General features: G+C 48.5%; 1 protein-coding gene across 3 annotated transcripts in view; it reads left to right on the top strand.

Moving 5' to 3' along the window:
- Positions 1-19608, top strand: part of LOC124002777 (G patch domain and ankyrin repeat-containing protein 1-like) — a 39309-nt gene extending 19701 nt beyond the window's left edge. For all 3 annotated transcript variants that reach the window (XM_046310503.1, XM_046310504.1, XM_046310502.1), the window contains exon 5: positions 18999-19608. In XM_046310503.1, coding sequence (XP_046166459.1) covers positions 18999-19413 — 415 coding nt within the window. In that variant the 3' untranslated portion in view covers positions 19414-19608. The remainder of the gene's footprint in view (positions 1-18998) is intronic.
- The last annotated feature ends 3603 nt before the right edge of the window (positions 19609-23211 follow it).

Genomic DNA, 23211 nt, shown 5'->3' with positions numbered 1-23211 from the left:
CTGACCTGGTCAGGTGTGGTGAATATAGACAATCCCTGACCTGGTCAGGTGTGGTGAATATAGACAATCCCTGACCTGGTCAGGTGTGGTGAATATAGACAATCCCTGACCTGGTCAGGTGGTCAGGTGTGGTGAATATAGACAATCCCTGACCTGGTCAGGTGGTCAGGTGTGGTGAATATAGACAATCCCTGACCTGGTCAGGTGGTCAGGTGTGGTGAATATAGACAATCCCTGACCTGGTCAGGTGGTCAGGTGATCAGGTGGTGAATATAGACAATCCCTGACCTGGTCAGGTGTGGTGAATATAGACAATCCCTGACCTGGTCAGGTGTGGTGAATATAGACAATCCCTGACCTGGTCAGGTGTGGTGAATATAGACAATCCCTGACCTGGTCAGGTGTGGTGAATATAGACAATCCCTGACCTGGTCAGGGTGGTGAATATAGACAATCCCTGACCTGGTCAGGTGTGGTGAATATAGACAATCCCTGACCTGGTCAGGTGATCAGGTGTGGTGAATATAGACAATCCCTGACCTGGTCAGGTGTGGTGAATATAGACAATCCCTGACCTGGTCAGGTGTGGTGAATATAGACAATCCCTGGTGGTGAATATAGACAATCCCTGACCTGGTCAGGTGTGGTGAATATAGACAATCCCTGACCTGGTCAGGTGATCAGGTGTGGTGAATATAGACAATCCCTGACCTGGTCAGGTGTGGTGAATATAGACAATCCCTGACCTGGTCAGGTGATCAGGTGTGGTGAATATAGACAATCCCTGACCTGGTCAGGTGATCAGGTGTGGTGAATATAGACAATCCCTGACCTGACCTGGTGTGGTGAATATAGACAATCCCTGACCTGGTCAGGTGTGGTGAATATAGACAATCCCTGACCTGATCAGGTGTGGTGAATATAGACAATCCCTGACCTGGATCAGGTGTGGTGAATATAGACAATCCCTGATCTGGTCAGGTGTGGGGAATATAGACAATCCCTGACCTGGTCAGGTGTGGTGAATATAGACAATCCCTGACCTGGTCAGGTGTGGTGAATATAGACAATCCCTGACCTGGTCAGGTGTGGTGAATATAGACAATCCCTGACCTGGTCAGGTGTGGTGAATATAGACAATCCCTGACCTGGTCAGGTGTGGTGAATATAGACAATCCCTGACCTGGTCAGGTGTGGTGAATATAGACAATCCCTGACCTGGTCAGGTGTGGTGAATATAGACAATCCCTGACCTGGTCAGGTGTGGTGAATATAGACAATCCCTGACCTGGTCAGGTGGTCAGGTGTGGTGAATATAGACAATCCCTGACCTGGTCAGGTGATCAGGTGTGGTGAATATAGACAATCCCTGACCTGGTCAGGTGATCAGGTGTGGTGAATATAGACAATCCCTGACCTGGTCAGGTGTGGTGAATATAGACAATCCCTGACCTGGTCAGGTGGTCAGGTGTGGTTAATATAGACAATCCCTGACCTGGTCAGGTGATCAGGTGTGGTGAATATAGACAATCCCTGACCTGGTCAGGTGTGGTGAATATAGACAATCCCTGACCTGGTCAGGTGTGGTGAATATAGACAATCCCTGACCTGGTCAGGTGAATATAGACAATCCCTGACCTGGTCAGGTGAATATAGACAATCCCTGACCTGGTCAGGTGGTCAGGTGTGGTGAATATAGACAATCCCTGACCTGGTCAGGTGTGGTGAATATAGACAATCCCTGACCTGGTCAGGTGTGGTGAATATAGACAATCCCTGACCTGGTCAGGTGTGGTGAATATAGACAATCCCTGACCTGGTCAGGTGTGGTGAATATAGACAATCCCTGACCTGGTCAGGTGAATATAGACAATCCCTGACCTGGTCAGGTGAATATAGACAATCCCTCAGGTGACCTGGTCAGGTGAATATAGACAATCCCTGACCTGTTCAGGTGTGGTGAATATAGACAATCCCTGACCTGTTCAGGTGTGGTGAATATAGACAATCCCTGACCTGGTCAGGTGGTCAGGTGTGGTTAATATAGACAATCCCTGACCTGGTCAGGTGATCAGGTGTGGTTAATATAGACAATCCCTGACCTGGTCAGGTGATCAGGTGTGGTGAATATAGACAATCCCTGACCTGGTCAGGTGTGGTGAATATAGACAATCCCTGACCTGGTCAGGTGAATATAGACAATCCCTGACCTGGTCAGGTGAATATAGACAATCCCTGGTCAGGTGGTCAGGTGTGGTGAATATAGACAATCCCTGACCTGGTCAGGTGATCAGGTGTGGTGAATATAGACAATCCCTGACCTGGTCAGGTGTGGTGAATATAGACAATCCCTGACCTGGTCAGGTGTGGTGAATATAGACAATCCCTGACCTGGTCAGGTGTGGTGAATATAGACAATCCCTGACCTGTTCAGGTGTGGTGAATATAGACAATCCCTGACCTGTTCAGGTGTGGTGAATATAGACAATCCCTGACCTGGTCAGGTGAATATAGACAATCCCTGACCTGGTCAGGTGTGGTGAATATAGACAATCCCTGACCTGATCTGGTCAGGTGTGGTGAATATAGACAATCCCTGACCTGGTCAGGTGTGGTGAATATAGACAATCCCTGACCTGGTCAGGTGTGGTGAATATAGACAATCCCTGACCTGGTCAGGTGTGGTGAATATAGACAATCCCTGACCTGGTCAGGTGTGGTGAATATAGACAATCCCTGACCTGATCAGGTGAATATAGACAATCCCTGACCTGGTCAGGTGTGGTGAATATAGACAATCCCTGACCTGGTCAGGTGTGGTGAATATAGACAATCCCTGACCTGGTCAGGTGTGGTGAATATAGACAATCCCTGACCTGGTCAGGTGTGGTGAATATAGACAATCCCTGACCTGGTCAGGTGTGGTGAATATAGACAATCCCTGACCTGATCAGGTGAATATAGACAATCCCTGACCTGGTCAGGTGTGGTGAATATAGACAATCCCTGACCTGGTCAGGTGTGGTGAATATAGACAATCCCTGACCTGGTCAGGTGTGGTGAATATAGACAATCCCTGACCTGATCAGGTGAATATAGACAATCCCTGACCTGGTCAGGTGATCAGGTGTGGTGAATATAGACAATCCCTGACCTGGTCAGGTGTGGTGAATATAGACAATCCCTGACCTGATCAGGTGAATATAGACAATCCCTGACCTGGTCAGGTGATCAGGTGTGGTGAATATAGACAATCCCTGACCTGGTCAGGTGTGGTGAATATAGACAATCCCTGACCTGGTCAGGTGTGGTGAATATAGACAATCCCTGACCTGGTCAGGTGTGGTGAATATAGACAATCCCTGACCTGATCAGGTGAATATAGACAATCCCTGACCTGGTCAGGTGTGGTGAATATAGACAATCCCTGACCTGGTCAGGTGTGGTGAATATAGACAATCCCTGACCTGGTCAGGTGTGGTGAATATAGACAATCCCTGACCTGGTCAGGTGTGGTGAATATAGACAATCCCTGACCTGGTCAGGTGTGGTGAATATAGACAATCCCTGACCTGGTCAGGTGTGGTGAATATAGACAATCCCTGACCTGGTCAGGTGTGGTGAATATAGACAATCCCTGACCTGGTCAGGTGGTCAGGTGTGGTGAATATAGACAATCCCTGACCTGGTCATCCCTGTGGTGAATATAGGTGATCAATATAGACAATCCCTGACCTGGTCAGGTGTGGTGAATATAGACAATCCCTGACCTGGTCAGGTGGTCAGGTGTGGTGAATATAGACAATCCCTGACCTGGTCAGGTGATCAGGTGTGGTGAATATAGACAATCCCTGACCTGGTCAGGTGTGGTGAATATAGACAATCCCTGACCTGGTCAGGTGTGGTGAATATAGACAATCCCTGACCTGGTCAGGTGAATATAGACAATCCCTGACCTGGTCAGGTGTGGTGAATATAGACAATCCCTGACCTGGTCAGGTGTGGTGAATATAGACAATCCCTGACCTGGTCAGGTGAATATAGACAATCCCTGACCTGGTCAGGTGGTCAGGTGTGGTGAATATAGACAATCCCTGACCTGGTCAGGTGTGGTGAATATAGACAATCCCTGACCTGGTCAGGTGGTCAGGTGTGGTGAATATAGACAATCCCTGACCTGGTCAGGTGGTCAGGTGTGGTGAATATAGACAATCCCTGACCTGGTCAGGTGTGGTGAATATAGACAATCCCTGACCTGGTCAGGTGTGGTGAATATAGACAATCCCTGACCTGGTCAGGTGTGGTGAATATAGACAATCCCTGACCTGGTCAGGTGTGGTGAATATAGACAATCCCTGACCTGGTCAGGTGTGGTGAATATAGACAATCCCTGACCTGGTCAGGTGTGGTGAATATAGACAATCCCTGACCTGGTCAGGTGTGGTGAATATAGACAATCCCTGACCTGGTCAGGTGAATATAGACAATCCCTGACCTGGTCAGGTGTGGTGAATATAGACAATCCCTGACCTGGTCAGGTGTGGTGAATATAGACAATCCCTGACCTGGTCAGGTGTGGTGAATATAGACAATCCCTGACCTGATCAGGTGAATATAGACAATCCCTGACCTGGTCAGGTGATCAGGTGTGGTGAATATAGACAATCCCTGACCTGGTCAGGTGTGGTGAATATAGACAATCCCTGACCTGATCAGGTGAATATAGACAATCCCTGACCTGGTCAGGTGATCAGGTGTGGTGAATATAGACAATCCCTGACCTGGTCAGGTGTGGTGAATATAGACAATCCCTGACCTGGTCAGGTGTGGTGAATATAGACAATCCCTGACCTGGTCAGGTGTGGTGAATATAGACAATCCCTGACCTGGTCAGGTGTGGTGAATATAGACAATCCCTGACCTGGTCAGGTGTGGTGAATATAGACAATCCCTGACCTGGTCAGGTGTGGTGAATATAGACAATCCCTGACCTGGTCAGGTGTGGTGAATATAGACAATCCCTGACCTGGTCAGGTGTGGTGAATATAGACAATCCCTGACCTGGTCAGGTGTGGTGAATATAGACAATACCTGACCTGGTCAGGTGTGGTGAATATAGACAATCCCTGACCTGGTCAGGTGTGGTGAATATAGACAATCCCTGACCTGGTCAGGTGGTCAGGTGTGGTGAATATAGACAATCCCTGACCTGGTCAGGTGATCAGGTGTGGTGAATATAGACAATCCCTGACCTGGTCAGGTGTGGTGAATATAGACAATCCCTGACCTGGTCAGGTGTGGTGAATATAGACAATCCCTGACCTGGTCAGGTGATCAGGTGTGGTGAATATAGACAATCCCTGACCTGGTCAGGTGTGGTGAATATAGACAATCCCTGACCTGGTCAGGTGTGGTGAATATAGACAATCCCTGACCTGGTCAGGTGAATATAGACAATCCCTGACCTGGTCAGGTGAATATAGACAATCCCTGACCTGGTCAGGTGAATATAGACAATCCCTGACCTGGTCAGGTGAATATAGACAATCCCTGACCTGGTCAGGTGAATATAGACAATCCCTGACCTGGTCAGGTGGTCAGGTGTGGTGAATATAGACAATCCCTGACCTGGTCAGGTGTGGTGAATATAGACAATCCCTGACCTGGTCAGGTGGTCAGGTGTGGTGAATATAGACAATCCCTGACCTGGTCAGGTGATCAGGTGTGGTGAATATAGACAATCCCTGACCTGGTCAGGTGTGGTGAATATAGACAATCCCTGACCTGGTCAGGTGTGGTGAATATAGACAATCCCTGACCTGGTCAGGTGAATATAGACAATCCCTGACCTGGTCAGGTGAATATAGACAATCCCTGACCTGGTCAGGTGTGGTGAATATAGACAATCCCTGACCTGGTCAGGTGTGGTGAATATAGACAATCCCTGACCTGTTCAGGTGTGGTGAATATAGACAATCCCTGACCTGTTCAGGTGTGGTGAATATAGACAATCCCTGACCTGTTCAGGTGTGGTGAATATAGACAATCCCTGACCTGTTCAGGTGTGGTGAATATAGACAATCCCTGACCTGTTCAGGTGTGGTGAATATAGACAATCCCTGACCTGTTCAGGTGTGGTGAATATAGACAATCCCTGACCTGGTCAGGTGTGGTGAATATAGACAATCCCTGACCTGTTCAGGTGTGGTGAATATAGACAATCCCTGACCTGGTCAGGGTCAGGTGTGGTGAATATAGACAATCCCTGACCTGGTCAGGTGTGGTGAATATAGACAATCCCTGACCTGGTCAGGTGATCAGGTGTGGTGAATATAGACAATCCCTGACCTGGTCAGGTGTGGTGAATATAGACAATCCCTGACCTGGTCAGGTGTGGTGAATATAGACAATCCCTGACCTGGTCAGGTGTGGTGAATATAGACAATCCCTGACCTGGTCAGGTGAATATAGACAATCCCTGACCTGGTCAGGTGTGGTGAATATAGACAATCCCTGACCTGGTCAGGTGTGGTGAATATAGACAATCCCTGACCTGGTCAGGTGTGGTGAATATAGACAATCCCTGACCTGGTCAGGTGTGGTGAATATAGACAATCCCTGACCTGGTCAGGTGTGGTGAATATAGACAATCCCTGACCTGGTCAGGTGTGGTGAATATAGACAATCCCTGACCTGGTCAGGTGTGGTGAATATAGACAATCCCTGACCTGGTCAGGTGGTCAGGTGTGGTGAATATAGACAATCCCTGACCTGGTCAGGTGATCAGGTGTGGTGAATATAGACAATCCCTGACCTGGTCAGGTGTGGTGAATATAGACAATCCCTGACCTGGTCAGGTGTGGTGAATATAGACAATCCCTGACCTGGTCAGGTGTGGTGAATATAGACAATCCCTGACCTGGTCAGGTGTGGTGAATATAGACAATCCCTGACCTGGTCAGGTGTGGTGAATATAGACAATCCCTGACCTGGTCAGGTGTGGTGAATATAGACAATCCCTGACCTGGTCAGGTGTGGTGAATATAGACAATCCCTGACCTGGTCAGGTGTGGTGAATATAGACAATCCCTGACCTGATCAGGTGAATATAGACAATCCCTGACCTGGTCAGGTGGTGAATATAGACAATCCCTGACCTGGTCAGGTGTGGTGAATATAGACAATCCCTGACCTGGTCAGGTGTGGTGAATATAGACAATCCCTGACCTGGTCAGGTGTGGTGAATATAGACAATCCCTGACCTGATCAGGTGAATATAGACAATCCCTGACCTGGTCAGGTGTGGTGAATATAGACAATCCCTGACCTGGTCAGGTGTGGTGAATATAGACAATCCCTGACCTGGTCAGGTGTGGTGAATATAGACAATCCCTGACCTGATCAGGTGAATATAGACAATCCCTGACCTGGTCAGGTGATGTGGTGAATATAGACAATCCCTGACCTGGTCAGGTGTGGTGAATATAGACAATCCCTGACCTGATCAGGTGAATATAGACAATCCCTGACCTGGTCAGGTGATCAGGTGTGGTGAATATAGACAATCCCTGACCTGGTCAGGTGTGGTGAATATAGACAATCCCTGACCTGGTCAGGTGTGGTGAATATAGACAATCCCTGACCTGGTCAGGTGTGGTGAATATAGACAATCCCTGACCTGGTCAGGTGAATATAGACAATCCCTGACCTGGTCAGGTGTGGTGAATATAGACAATCCCTGACCTGGTCAGGTGTGGTGAATATAGACAATCCCTGACCTGGTCAGGTGTGGTGAATATAGACAATCCCTGACCTGGTCAGGTGTGGTGAATATAGACAATCCCTGACCTGGTCAGGTGTGGTGAATATAGACAATCCCTGACCTGGTCAGGTGTGGTGAATATAGACAATCCCTGACCTGGTCAGGTGTGGTGAATATAGACAATCCCTGACCTGGTCAGGTGGTCAGGTGTGGTGAATATAGACAATCCCTGACCTGGTCAGGTGATCAGGTGTGGTGAATATAGACAATCCCTGACCTGGTCAGGTGTGGTGAATATAGACAATCCCTGACCTGGTCAGGTGTGGTGAATATAGACAATCCCTGACCTGGTCAGGTGGTCAGGTGTGGTGAATATAGACAATCCCTGACCTGGTCAGGTGATCAGGTGTGGTGAATATAGACAATCCCTGACCTGGTCAGGTGTGGTGAATATAGACAATCCCTGACCTGGTCAGGTGAATATAGACAATCCCTGACCTGGTCAGGTGAATATAGACAATCCCTGACCTGGTCAGGTGAATATAGACAATCCCTGACCTGGTCAGGTGAATATAGACAATCCCTGACCTGGTCAGGTGAATATAGACAATCCCTGACCTGGTCAGGTGGTCAGGTGTGGTGAATATAGACAATCCCTGACCTGGTCAGGTGTGGTGAATATAGACAATCCCTGACCTGGTCAGGTGGTCAGGTGTGGTGAATATAGACAATCCCTGACCTGGTCAGGTGATCAGGTGTGGTGAATATAGACAATCCCTGACCTGGTCAGGTGTGGTGAATATAGACAATCCCTGACCTGGTCAGGTGAATATAGACAATCCCTGACCTGGTCAGGTGAATATAGACAATCCCTGACCTGGTCAGGTGTGGTGAATATAGACAATCCCTGACCTGGTCAGGTGTGGTGAATATAGACAATCCCTGACCTGGTCAGGTGTGGTGAATATAGACAATCCCTGACCTGTTCAGGTGTGGTGAATATAGACAATCCCTGACCTGGTCAGGTGTGGTGAATATAGACAATCCCTGACCTGTTCAGGTGTGGTGAATATAGACAATCCCTGACCTGTTCAGGTGTGGTGAATATAGACAATCCCTGACCTGGTCAGGTGTGGTGAATATAGACAATCCCTGACCTGGTCAGGTGTGGTGAATATAGACAATCCCTGACCTGGTCAGGTGTGGTGAATATAGACAATCCCTGACCTGGTCAGGTGTGGTGAATATAGACAATCCCTGACCTGATCAGGTGAATATAGACAATCCCTGACCTGGTCAGGTGTGGTGAATATAGACAATCCCTGACCTGGTCAGGTGTGGTGAATATAGACAATCCCTGACCTGGTCAGTGTGGTGAATATAGACAATCCCTGACCTGATCAGGTGAATATAGACAATCCCTGACCTGGTCAGGTGTGGTGAATATAGACAATCCCTGACCTGGTCAGGTGTGGTGAATATAGACAATCCCTGACCTGGTCAGGTGTGGTGAAATAGACCCTGACCTGGTCAGGTGTGGTGAATATAGACAATCCCTGACCTGGTCAGGTGTGGTGAATATAGACAATCCCTGACCTGGTCAGGTGTGGTGAATATAGACAATCCCTGACCTGACCTGGTCAGGTGTGGTGAATATAGACAATCCCTGACCTGGTCAGGTGTGGTGAATATAGACAATCCCTGACCTGGTCAGGTGTGGTGAATATAGACAATCCCTGACCTGGTCAGGTGTGGTGAATATAGACAATCCCTGACCTGGTCAGGTGTGGTGAATATAGACAATCCCTGACCTGGTCAGGTGTGGTGAATATAGACAATCCCTGACCTGGTCAGGTGTGGTGAATATAGACAATCCCTGACCTGGTCAGGTGTGGTGAATATAGACAATCCCTGACCTGGTCAGGTGTGGTGAATATAGACAATCCCTGACCTGGTCAGGTGGTCAGGTGTGGTGAATATAGACAATCCCTGACCTGGTGGTCAGGTGTGGTGAATATAGACAATCCCTGACCTGGTCAGGTGTGGTGAATATAGACAATCCCTGACCTGGTCAGGTGTGGTGAATATAGACAATCCCTGACCTGGTCAGGTGGTCAGGTGTGGTTAATATAGACAATCCCTGACCTGGTCAGGTGATCAGGTGTGGTGAATATAGACAATCCCTGACCTGGTCAGGTTTGGTGAATATAGACAATCCCTGACCTGGTCAGGTGTGGTGAATATAGACAATCCCTGACCTGGTCAGGTGAATATAGACAATCCCTGACCTGGTCAGGTGAATATAGACAATCCCTGACCTGGTCAGGTGTGGTGAATATAGACAATCCCTGACCTGGTCAGGTGGTCAGGTGTGGTGAATATAGACAATCCCTGACCTGGTCAGGTGATCAGGTGTGGTGAATATAGACAATCCCTGACCTGGTCAGGTGTGGTGAATATAGACAATCCCTGACCTGGTCAGGTGGTCAGGTGTGGTTAATATAGACAATCCCTGACCTGGTCAGGTGATCAGGTGTGGTGAATATAGACAATCCCTGACCTGGTCAGGTGATCAGTGTGGTGAATATAGACAATCCCTGACCTGGTCAGGTGTGGTGAATATAGACAATCCCTGACCTGGTCAGGTGTGGTGAATATAGACAATCCCTGACCTGGTCAGGTGTGGTGAATATAGACAATCCCTGACCTGGTCAGGTGATCAGGTGTGGTGAATATAGACAATCCCTGACCTGGTCAGGTGTGGTGAATATAGACAATCCCTGACCTGGTCAGGTGTGGTGAATATAGACAATCCCTGACCTGGTCAGGTGTGGTGAATATAGACAATCCCTGACCTGGTCAGGTGAATATAGACAATCCCTGACCACCTGGTCAGGTGAATATAGACAATCCCTGACCCTGGTCAGGTGTGGTGAATATAGACAATCCCTGACCTGGTCAGGTGTGGTGAATATAGACAATCCCTGACCTGGTCAGGTGGTGTGGTGAATATAGACAATCCCTGACCTGGTCAGGTGATCAGGTGTGGTGAATATAGACAATCCCTGACCTGGTCAGGTGTGGTGAATATAGACAATCCCTGACCTGGTCAGGTGGTCAGGGTGAATATAGACAATCCCTGACCTGGTCAGGTGGTCAGGGTGAATATAGACAATCCCTGACCTGGTGGATCAGGTGTGGTGAATATAGACAATCCCTGACCTGGTCAGGTGAATATAGACAATCCCTGACCTGGTCAGGTGTGGTGAATATAGACAATCCCTGACCTGGTCAGGTGTGGTGAATATAGACAATCCCTGACCTGGTCAGGTGTGGTGAATATAGACAATCCCTGACCTGGTCAGGTGATCAGGTGTGGTGAATATAGACAATCCCTGACCTGATCAGGTGAATATAGACAATCCCTGACCTGGTCAGGTGTGGTGAATATAGACAATCCCTGACCTGGTCAGGTGTGGTGAATATAGACAATCCCTGACCTGGTCAGGTGTGGTGAATATAGACAATCCCTGACCTGGTCAGGTGTGGTGAATATAGACAATCCCTGACCTGGTCAGGTGTGGTGAATATAGACAATCCCTGACCTGGTCAGGTGTGGTGAATATAGACAATCCCTGACCTGGTCAGGTGTGGTGAATATAGACAATCCCTGACCTGGTCAGGTGTGGTGAATATAGACAATCCCTGACCTGGTCTGGTCAGGTGTGGTGAATATAGACAATCCCTGACCTGGTCAGGTGTGGTGAATATAGACAATCCCTGACCTGGTCAGGTGTGGTGAATATAGACAATCCCTGACCTGGTCAGGTGTGGTGAATATAGACAATCCCTGACCTGATCAGGTGTGGTGAATATAGACAATCCCTGACCTGGTCAGGTGTGGTGAATATAGACAATCCCTGACCTGGTCAGGTGTGGTGAATATAGACAATCCCTGACCTGGTCAGGTGTGGTGAATATAGACAATCCCTGACCTGGTCAGGTGGTCAGGTGTGGTGAATATAGACAATCCCTGACCTGGTCAGGTGTGGTGAATATAGACAATCCCTGACCTGGTCAGGTGTGGTGAATATAGACAATCCCTGACCTGGTCAGGTGTGGTGAATATAGACAATCCCTGACCTGGTCAGGTGTGGTGAATATAGACAATCCCTGACCTGGTCAGGTGAATATAGACAATCCCTGACCTGGTCAGGTGAATATAGACAATCCCTGACCTGGTCAGGTGAATATAGACAATCCCTGACCTGGTCAGGTGAATATAGACAATCCCTGACCTGGTCAGGTGAATATAGACAATCCCTGACCTGGTCAGGTGAATATAGACAATCCCTGACCTGGTCAGGTGTGGTGAATATAGACAATCCCTGACCTGGTCAGGTGTGGTGAATATAGACAATCCCTGACCTGGTCAGGTGTGGTGAATATAGACAATCCCTGACCTGGTCAGGTGTGGTGAATATAGACAATCCCTGACCTGGTCAGGTGTGGTGAATATAGACAATCCCTGACCTGTTCAGGTGTGGTGAATATAGACAATCCCTGACCTGGTCAGGTGTGGTGAATATAGACAATCCCTGACCTGGTCAGGTGTGGTGAATATAGACAATCCCTGACCTGTCAGGTGTGGTGAATATAGACAATCCCTGACCTGGTCAGGTGTGGTGAATATAGACAATCCCTGACCTGGTCAGGTGTGGTGAATATAGACAATCCCTGACCTGGTCAGGTGTGGTGAATATAGACAATCCCTGACCTGGTCAGGTGAATATAGACAATCCTTGACCTGGTCAGGTGAATATAGACAATCCCTGACCTGGTCAGGTGATCAGGTGTGGTGAATATAGACAATCCCTGACCTGTTTAGGTGTGGTGAATATAGACAATCCCTGACCTGATCAGGTGTGGTGAATATAGACAATCCCTGACCTGGTCAGGTGTGGTGAATATAGACAATCCCTGACCTGGTCAGGTGTGGTGAATATAGACAATCCCTGACCTGGTCAGGTGGTCAGGTGTGGTGAATATAGACAATCCCTGACCTGGTCAGGTGTGGTGAATATAGACAATCCCTGACCTGGTCAGGTGTGGTGAATATAGACAATCCCTGACCTGGTCAGGTGAATATAGTGACCTGGTCAGGTGTGGTGAATATAGACAATCCCTGACCTGGTCAGGTGTGGTGAATATAGACAATCCCTGACCTGGTCAGGTGTGGTGAATATAGACAATCCCTGACCTGGTCAGGTGTGGTGAATATAGACAATCCCTGACCTGGTCAGGTGGTGAATATAGACAATCCCTGACCTGGTCAGGTGTGGTGAATATAGACAATCCCTGACCTGGTCAGGTGTGGTGAATATAGACAATCCCTGACCTGGTCAGGTGGTCAGGTGTGGTGAATATAGACAATCCCTGACCTGGTCAGGTGGTGTGGTGAATATAGACAATCCCTGACCTGGTCAGGTGTGGTGAATATAGACAATCCCTGACCTGTTCAGGTGTGGTGAATATAGACAATCCCTGACCTGGTCAGGTGGTCAGGTGTGGTGAATATAGACAATCCCTGACCTGGTCAGGTGGTCAGGTGTGGTGAATATAGACAATCCCTGACCTGGTCAGGTGGTCAGGTGTGGTGAATATAGACAATCCCTGACCTGGTCAGGTGTGGTGAATATAGACAATCCCTGACCTGGTCTGGTGAATCAGACAATCCCTGACCTGGTGGTGAATATAGACAATCCCTGACCTGGTCAGGTGGTCAGGTGTGGTGAATATAGACAATCCCTGACCTGGTCAGGTGTGGTGAATATAGACAATCCCTGACCTGGTCAGGTGGTCAGGTGTGGTGAATATAGACAATCCCTGACCTGGTCAGGTGGTCAGGTGTGGTGAATATAGACAATCCCTGACCTGGTCAGGTGTGGTGAATATAGACAATCCCTGACCTGGTCAGGTGGTCAGGTGTGGTGAATATAGACAATCCCTGACCTGGTCAGGTGGTCAGGTGTGGTGAATATAGACAATCCCTGACCTGGTCAGGTGGTCAGGTGTGGTGAATATAGACAATCCCTGACCTGGTCAGGTGGTCAGGTGTGGTGAATATAGACAATCCCTGACCTGGTCAGGTGAATGAATATAGACAATCCCTGACCTGGTCAGGTGTGGTGAATATAGACAATCCCTGACCTGGTCAGGTGTGGTGAATATAGACAATCCCTGACCTGGTCAGGTGTGGTGAATATAGACAATCCCTGACCTGGTCAGGTCAGGTGGTGAATATAGACAATCCCTGACCTGGTCAGGTGTGGTGAATATAGACAATCCCTGACCTGGTCAGGTGTGGTGAATATAGACAATCCCCCTGACCTGGTCAGGTGTGGTGAATATAGACAATCCCTGACCTGGTCAGGTGTGGTGAATATAGACAATCCCTGACCTGGTCAGGTGGTCAGGTGTGGTGAATATAGACAATCCCTGACCTGGTCAGGTGGTGTGGTGAATATAGACAATCCCTGACCTGTTCAGGTGTGGTGAATATAGACAATCCCTGACCTGGTCAGGTGTGGTGAATATAGACAATCCCTGACCTGGTCAGGTGGTCAGGTGTGGTGAATATAGACAATCCCTGACCTGGTCAGGTGTGGTGAATATAGACAATCCCTGACCTGGTCAGGTGTGGTGAATATAGACAATCCCTGACCTGTTTAGGTGTGGTGAATATAGACAATCCCTGACCTGATCAGGTGTGGTGAATATAGACAATCCCTGACCTGATCAGGTGTGGTGAATATAGACAATCCCTGACCTGGTCAGGTGTGGTGAATATAGACAATCCCTGACCTGGTCAGGTGTGGTGAATATAGACAATCCCTGACCTGGTCAGGTGGTCAGGTGTGGTGAATATAGACAATCCCTGACCTGGTCAGGTGTGGTGAATATAGACAATCCCTGACCTGGTCAGGTGTGGTGAATATAGACAATCCCTGACCTGGTCAGGTGTGGTGAATATAGACAATCCCTGACCTGGTCAGGTGTGGTGAATATAGACAATCCCTGACCCTGGTCAGGTGAATATAGACAATCCCTGACCTGGTCAGGTGAATATAGACAATCCCTGACCTGGTGGTGAATATAGACAATCCCTGACCTGGTCAGGTGTGGTGAATATAGACAATCCCTGACCTGGTCAGGTGAATATAGACAATCCCTGACCTGGTGTGGTGAATATAGACAATCCCTGACCTGGTCAGGTGTGGTGAATATAGACAATCCCTGACCTGGTCAGGTGTGGTGAATATAGACAATCCCTGACCTGGTCAGGTGTGGTGAATATAGACAATCCCTGACCTGGTCAGGTGTGGTGAATATAGACAATCCCTGACCTGGTCAGGTGTGGTGAATATAGACAATCCCTGACCTGTTCAGGTGTGGTGAATATAGACAATCCCTGACCTGTTTCAGGTGTGGTGAATATAGACAATCCCTGACCTGGTCAGGTGTGGTGAATATAGACAATCCCTGACCTGGTCAGGTGGTCAGGTGTGGTGAATATAGACAATCCCTGACCTGGTCAGGTGTGGTGAATATAGACAATCCCTGACCTGGTCAGGTGAATATAGACAATCTGACCTGGTGTGGTGAATATAGACAATCCCTGACCTGGTCAGGTGTGGTGAATATAGACAATCCCTGACCTGGTCAGGTGTGGTGAATATAGACAATCCCTGACCTGGTCAGGTGTGGTGAATATAGACAATCCCTGACCTGGTCAGGTGTGGTGAATATAGACAATCCCTGACCTGGTCAGGTGTGGTGAATATAGACAATCCCTGACCTGGTCAGGTGGTCAGGTGTGGTGAATATAGACAATCCCTGACCTGGTCAGGTGTGGTGAATATAGACAATCCCTGACCTGGTCAGGTGTGGTGAATATAGACAATCCCTGACCTGGTCAGGTGTGGTGAATATAGACAATCCCTGACCTGGTCAGGTGTGGTGAATATAGACAATCCCTGACCTGGTCAGGTGTGGTGAATATAGACAATCCTGACCTGGTCAGGTGAATATAGACAATCCCTGACCTGGTCAGGTGTGGTGAATATAGACAATCCCTGACCTGGTCAGGTGTGGTGAATATAGACAATCCCTGACCTGGTCAGGTGAATATAGACAATCCCTGACCTGGTGTGGTGAATATAGACAATCCCTGACCTGGTCAGGTGTGGTGAATATAGACAATCCCTGACCTGGTCAGGTGTGGTGAATATAGACAATCCCTGACCTGGTCAGGTGTGGTGAATATAGACAATCCCTGACCTGGTCAGGTGTGGTGAATATAGACAATCCTGACCTGGTCAGGTGTGGTGAATATAGACAATCCCTGACCTGGTCAGGTGTGGTGAATATAGACAATCCCTGACCTGGTCAGGTGAATATAGACAATCCCTGACCTGGTCAGGTGGACAATCTGTGTGGTGAATATAGACAATCCCTGACCTGGTCAGGTGTGGTGAATATAGACAATCCCTGACCTGGTCAGGTGTGGTGAATATAGACAATCCCTGACCTGGTCAGGTGTGGTGAATATAGACAATCCCTGACCTGTTCAGGTGTGGTGAATATAGACAATCCCTGACCTGGTCAGGTGTGGTGAATATAGACAATCCCTGACCTGTTCAGGTGTGGTGAATATAGACAATCCCTGACCTGGTCAGGTGGTCAGGTGTGGTGAATATAGACAATCCCTGACCTGGTCAGGTGTGGTGAATATAGACAATCCCTGACCTGGTCAGGTGAATATAGTGACCTGGTCAGGTGTGGTGAATATAGACAATCCCTGACCTGGTCAGGTGTGGTGAATATAGACAATCCCTGACCTGGTCAGGTGTGGTGAATATAGACAATCCCTGACCTGTTCAGGTGTGGTGAATATAGACAATCCCTGACCTGGTCAGGTGTGGTGAATATAGACAATCCCTGACCTGTTCAGGTGTGGTGAATATAGACAATCCCTGACCTGGTCAGGTGGTCAGGTGTGGTGAATATAGACAATCCCTGACCTGGTCAGGTGTGGTGAATATAGACAATCCCTGACCTGGTCAGGTGTGGTGAATATAGACAATCCCTGACCTGGTCAGGTGTGGTGAATATAGACAATCCCTGACCTGGTCAGGTGGTCAGGTGTGGTGAATATAGACAATCCCTGACCTGGTCAGGTGGTCAGGTGTGGTGAATATAGACAATCCCTGACCTGGTCAGGTGTGGTGAATATAGACAATCCCTGACCTGGTCAGGTGTGGTGAATATAGACAATCCCTGACCTGGTCAGGTGTGGTGAATATAGACAATCCCTGACCTGGTCACCTGGTCAGGTGTGGTGAATATAGACAATCCCTGACCCTGGTCAGGTGTGGTGAATATAGACAATCCCTGACCTGGTCAGGTGTGGTGAATATAGACAATCCCTGACCTGGTCAGGTGTGGTGAATATAGACAATCCCTGACCTGGTCAGGTGTGGTGAATATAGACAATCCCTGACCTGGTCAGGTGTGGTGAATATAGACAATCCCTGACCTGGTCAGGTGGTCAGGTGTGGTGAATATAGACAATCCCTGACCTGGTCAGGTGTGGTGAATATAGACAATCCCTGACCTGGTCAGGTGAATATAGACAATCCCTGACCTGGTCAGGTGAATATAGACAATCCCTGACCTGGTCAGGTGTGGTGAATATAGACAATCCCTGACCTGGTCAGGTGTGGTGAATATAGACAATCCCTGACCTGGTCAGGTGTGGTGAATATAGACAATCCCTGACCTGGTCAGGTGTGGTGAATATAGACAATCCCTGACCTGGTCAGGTGGTCAGGTGTGGTGAATATAGACAATCCCTGACCTGGTCAGGTGTGGTGAATATAGACAATCCCTGACCTGGTCAGGTGTGGTGAATATAGACAATCCCTGACCTGGTCAGGTGTGGTGAATATAGACAATCCCTGACCTGGTCAGGTGGTCAGGTATGGTGAATATAGACAATCCCTGACTTGTTCAGGTGGTCAGGTGTGGTGAATATAGACAATCCCTGACTTGTTCAGGTGGTCAGGTGTGGTGAATATAGACAATCCCTGACCTGGTCAGGTGTGGTGAATATAGGACCTGGTCAGGTGTGGTGAATATAGACAATCCCTGACCTGGTCAGGTGTGGTGAATATAGACAATCCCTGACCTGGTCAGGTGGTCAGGTGTGGTGAATATAGACAATCCCTGACCTGGTCAGGTGGTCAGGTGTGGTGAATATAGACAATCCCTGACCTGGTCAGGTGTGGTGAATATAGACAATCCCTGACCTGGTCAGGTGTGGTGAATATAGACAATCCCTGACCTGGTCAGGTGTGGTGAATATAGACAATCCCTGACCTGGTCAGGTGTGGTGAATATAGACAATCCCTGACCTGGTCAGGTGTGGTGAATATAGACAATCCCTGACCTGGTCAGGTGTGGTGAATATAGACAATCCCTGACCTGGTCAGGTGTGGTGAATATAGACAATCCCTGACCTGGTCAGGTGTGGTGAATATAGACAATCCCCCTGACCTGGTCAGGTGTGGTGAATATAGACAATCCCTGACCTGTTCAGGTGTGGTGAATATAGACAATCCCTGACCTGTTCAGGTGTGGTGAATATAGACAATCCCTGACCTGTTCAGGTGTGGTGAATATAGACAATCCCTGACCTGGTCAGGTGTGGTGAATATAGACAATCCCTGACCTGGTCAGGTGTGGTGAATATAGACAATCCCTGACCTGTTCAGGTGTGGTGAATATAGACAATCCCTGACCTGGTCAGGTGATCAGGTGTGGTGAATATAGACAATCCCTGACCTGGTCAGGTGTGGTGAATATAGACAATCCCTGACCTGGTCAGGTGTGGTGAATATAGACAATCCCTGACCTGGTCAGGTGTGGTGAATATAGACAATCCCTGACCTGGTCAGGTGGTCAGGTGTGGTGAATATAGACAATCCCTGACCTGTTCAGGTGTGGTGCCTGGTTGGAACACCGTCCTGCAGTATCTGAGGTTCTCCTGTCCTAGTATAGAAATAAGACCTGTGATTGAAGGTTTGTTGTCAAGGAGATACTCATTTTTCTCCTCCCTTGTTGCTCCTCTCCCCCCACCTACCCACCCCTCTCTCTCCCTCTGCCCCCCCCCCAGTTCTCCCCCAGCGGTAGCAGCAGTCCAGACCCATCAGAACCAGTCCACCCAGAATCAGACCCAGTGGTGTCCAGTCTGCAGTGTCCACTACTCCTCTCCTCCGGAGATACACCTCTCCTCCACCCTCCACCTATTCTCTCTCTCCCGCCCTGCCCCCCCTCCCCACTACTGCCTCCCCCCCTCCACCCCCGCCTACCAGATGATGCTGCGCTCCGGGTGGACCCCTGGAGGTGGGCTGGGGCCCGAAGGGGAGGGTCACAAACAGCCGGTCCGGACCGTCCTGAAGAGGGACAGTAGAGGCCTGGGGTACGGACCCACACCCCGACCCAAGGTCACACACTTCCAACCCAAAGACCCACAGGCAGTCAGACGGACGGGGAAGGAGGGTCGGGGGAGAGGGGGAGGAGGGGGATGAAGGAGGAGAGCAGGAGGGAGGAGAAGGACAGGAACTGGGAGAGGGACTTCCGCTCTTCCTTTAACACCTTTGACCCCTGACCTCTAAATTCTGACCCAGGGACACCTGTTGTAGTCAGTTTCTCTCTAGTGTACACTCTCTCTCTCTCTAGTGTACACTCTATGTGCTCGCTCTCTCCAGTGTACACTCTATGTGCTCTCTCTCTCTCTCTCTCAAATGGTCTGAATACTTATGTAAATAAGGTATTACATTTTTTTTATTTGTAATAAATTTGCAAGCATTTCTAAAAACCTGTTTTTGCGTTTTCATTATGGGGTATTTGCTTCGCTCTCCCTGCTGTTCTACAGGGCCATTTATGGCTTGATGATGACCTGTTACTCTACCTGCTGTTCTACAGGGCCATTTATGGCTTGATGATGACCTGTTACTCTACCTGCTGTTCTACAGGGCCATTTATGGCTTGATGCTGACCTGTTACTCTACCTGCTGTTCTACAGGGCCATTTATGGCTTGATGATGACCTGTTACTCTACCTGCTGTTCTACAGGGCCATTTATGGCTTGATGATGACCTGTTACTCTACCTGCTGTTCTACAGGGCCATTTATGGCTTGATGATGAACTGTTACTCTACCTGCTGTTCCACAGGGCCATTTATGGCTTGATGATGACCTGTTACTCTACCTGCTGTTCTACAGGGCCATTTATGGCTTGATGATGACCTGTTACTCTCCCTGCTGTTCTACAGGGCCATTTATGGCTTGATGTTGACCTGTTACTCTACCTGCTGTTCTACAGGGCCATTTATGGCTTGATGATGACCTGTTACTCTACCTGCTGTTCTACAGGGCCATTTATGGCTTGATGATGACCTGTTACTCTCCCTGCTGTTCTACAGGTCCATTTATGGCTTGATGATGACCTGTTACTCTACCTGCTGTTCTACAGGGCCATTTATGGCTTGATGATGACCTGTTACTCTACCTGCTGTTCTACAGGGCCATTTATGGCTTGATGATGACCTGTTACTCTACCTGCTGTTCTACAGGGCCATTTATGGCTTGATGATGACCTGTTACTCTACCTGCTGTTCTACAGGGCCATTTATGTCTTGATGATGACCTGTTACTCTACCTGCTGTTCTACAGGGCCATTTATGGCTTGATGATGAACTGTTAATCTACCTGCTGTTCTACAGGGCCATTTATGGCTTGATGATGAACTGTTACTCTACCTGCTGTTCTACAGGGCCATTTATGGCTTGATGATGACCTGTTACTCTACCTGCTGTTCTACAGGGCCATTTATGGCTTGATGATGACCTGTTACTCTACCTGCTGTTCTACAGGGCCATTTATGGCTTGATGATGAACTGTTACTCTACCTGCTGTTCTATATGGCTTGATGATGACCTGTTACTCTACCTGCTGTTCTACAGGGCCATTTATGGCTTGATGATGAACTGTTACTCTACCTGCTGTTCTATATGGCTTGATGATGACCTGTTACTCTACCTGCTGTTCTACAGGGCCATTTATGGCTTGATGATGACCTGTTACTCTCCCTGCTGTTCTACAGGGCCATTTATGGCTTGATGATGAACTGTTACTCTACCTGCTGTTCTACAGGGCCATTTATGGCTTGATGATGACCTGTTACTCTACCTGCTGTTCTACAGGGCCATTTATGGCTTGATGATGACCTGTTACTCTACCTGCTGTTCTACAGGGCCATTTATGGCTTGATGATGACCTGTTACTCTACCTGCTGTTCTACAGGGCCATTTATGGCTTGATGATGACCTGTTACTCTACCTGCTGTTCTACAGGGCCATTTATGGCTTGATGATGAACTGTTACTCTACCTGCTGTTCTACAGGGCCATTTATGGCTTGATGATGACCTGTTACTCTACCTGCTGTTCTACAGGGCCATTTATGGCTTGATGATGAACTGTTACTCTACCTGCTGTTCTACAGGGCCATTTATGGCTTGATGTTGACCTGTTACTCTACCTGCTGTTCTACAGGGCCATTTATGGCTTGATGATGAACTGTTACTCTACCTGCTGTTCTACAGGGCCATTTATGGTTTGATGATGACCTGTTACTCTACCTGCTGTTCTACAGGGCCATTTATGGCTTGATGATGACCTGTTACTCTACCTGCTGTTCTACAGGGCCATTTATGGCTTGATGATGACCTGTTACTCTACCTGCTGTTCTACAGGGCCATTTATGGCTTGATGATGAACTGTTACTCTACCTGCTGTTCTACAGGGCCATTTATGGCTTGATGTTGACCTGTTACTCTACCTGCTGTTCTACAGGGCCATTTATGGCTTGATGATGAACTGTTACTCTACCTGCTGTTCTACAGGGCCATTTATGGTTTGATGATGACCTGTTACTCTACCTGCTGTTCTACAGGGCCATTTATGGCTTGATGATGACCTGTTACTCTACCTGCTGTTCTACAGGGTCATTTATGGCTTGATGATGACCTGTTACTCTACCTGCTGTTCTACAGGGCCATTTATGGCTTGATGATGACCTGTTACTCTACCTGCTGTTCTACAGGGCCATTTATGGCTTGATGATGAACTGTTACTCTACCTGCTGTTCTACAGGGCCATTTATGGCTTGATGTTGACCTGTTACTCTACCTGCTGTTCTACAGGGCCATTTATGGCTTGATGATGAACTGTTACTCTACCTGCTGTTCTACAGGGCGATTTATGGTTTGATGATGACCTGTTACTCTACCTGCTGTTCTACAGGGCCATTTATGGCTTGATGATGACCTGTTACTCTACCTGCTGTTCTACAGGGCCATTTATGGCTTGATGATGACCTGTTACTCTACCTGCTGTTCTACAGGGCCATTTATGGCTTGATGATGACCTGTTACTCTACCTGCTGTTCTACAGGGCCATTTATGGCTTGATGATGAACTGTTACTCTACCTGCTGTTCTACAGGGCCGTTTATGGCTTGATGATGACCTGTTACTCTACTGAGGAGAAACACTGGGAAGTAATACTTCATTTTCAAGAGACAGGACGGACAGCTGATCGTCCTCGCAGTGGCAGACCACGTGTAACAACACCTGCACAGGATCGGTACATCCGAACATCACACCTGCGGGACAGGTACAAGATGGCAACAACAACTGCCCGAGTTACACCAGGAACGCACAATCCCTCCATCTGTGCTCAGACTGTCCGCAATAGGCTGAGAGAGGCTGGACTGAGTGCTTGTAGGCCTGTTGTAAGGCAGGTCCTCACCAGACATCACCGGCAACAACGTAGCCTATGGGCACAAACCCACCGTCGCTGGACCAGACAGGACTGGCAAAAGGTGCTCTTCTCTGACGAGTCGCGGTTTTGTCTAACCAGGGGTGATGGTCAGATTTGCATTTATCGTTGAAGGAATGAGCGTTACACCGAGGCCTGTACTCTGGAGCAATTTGGAGGTGGAGGGTCCGTCATGGTCTGGGGCTGTGTGTCACAGCATCATCGGACTGAGCTTGTTGTCATTGCAGGCAATCTCAACGCTGTGCGTTACAGGGAAAACATCCTCCTCCCTCATGTGGTACCCTTCCTGCAGGCTCATCCTGACATGACCCTCCAGCATGACAATGCCACCAGCCATACCGCTCGTTCTGTGCGTGATTTTCTGCAAGACAGGAATGTCAGTGTTCTCCCATGGCCAGCGAAGAGCCCGGATCTCAATCCCATTGAGCACGTATGGGATCTGTTGGACCAGAGGGTGAGGGATAGGGTCATACCCCCCAGAAATG

This window comes from Oncorhynchus gorbuscha, linkage group LG18, assembly GCF_021184085.1.
Source record: "Oncorhynchus gorbuscha isolate QuinsamMale2020 ecotype Even-year linkage group LG18, OgorEven_v1.0, whole genome shotgun sequence".
NCBI lineage: Eukaryota > Metazoa > Chordata > Actinopteri > Salmoniformes > Salmonidae > Oncorhynchus > Oncorhynchus gorbuscha.
This window is presented reverse-complemented; position numbering and strand designations above follow the sequence as displayed.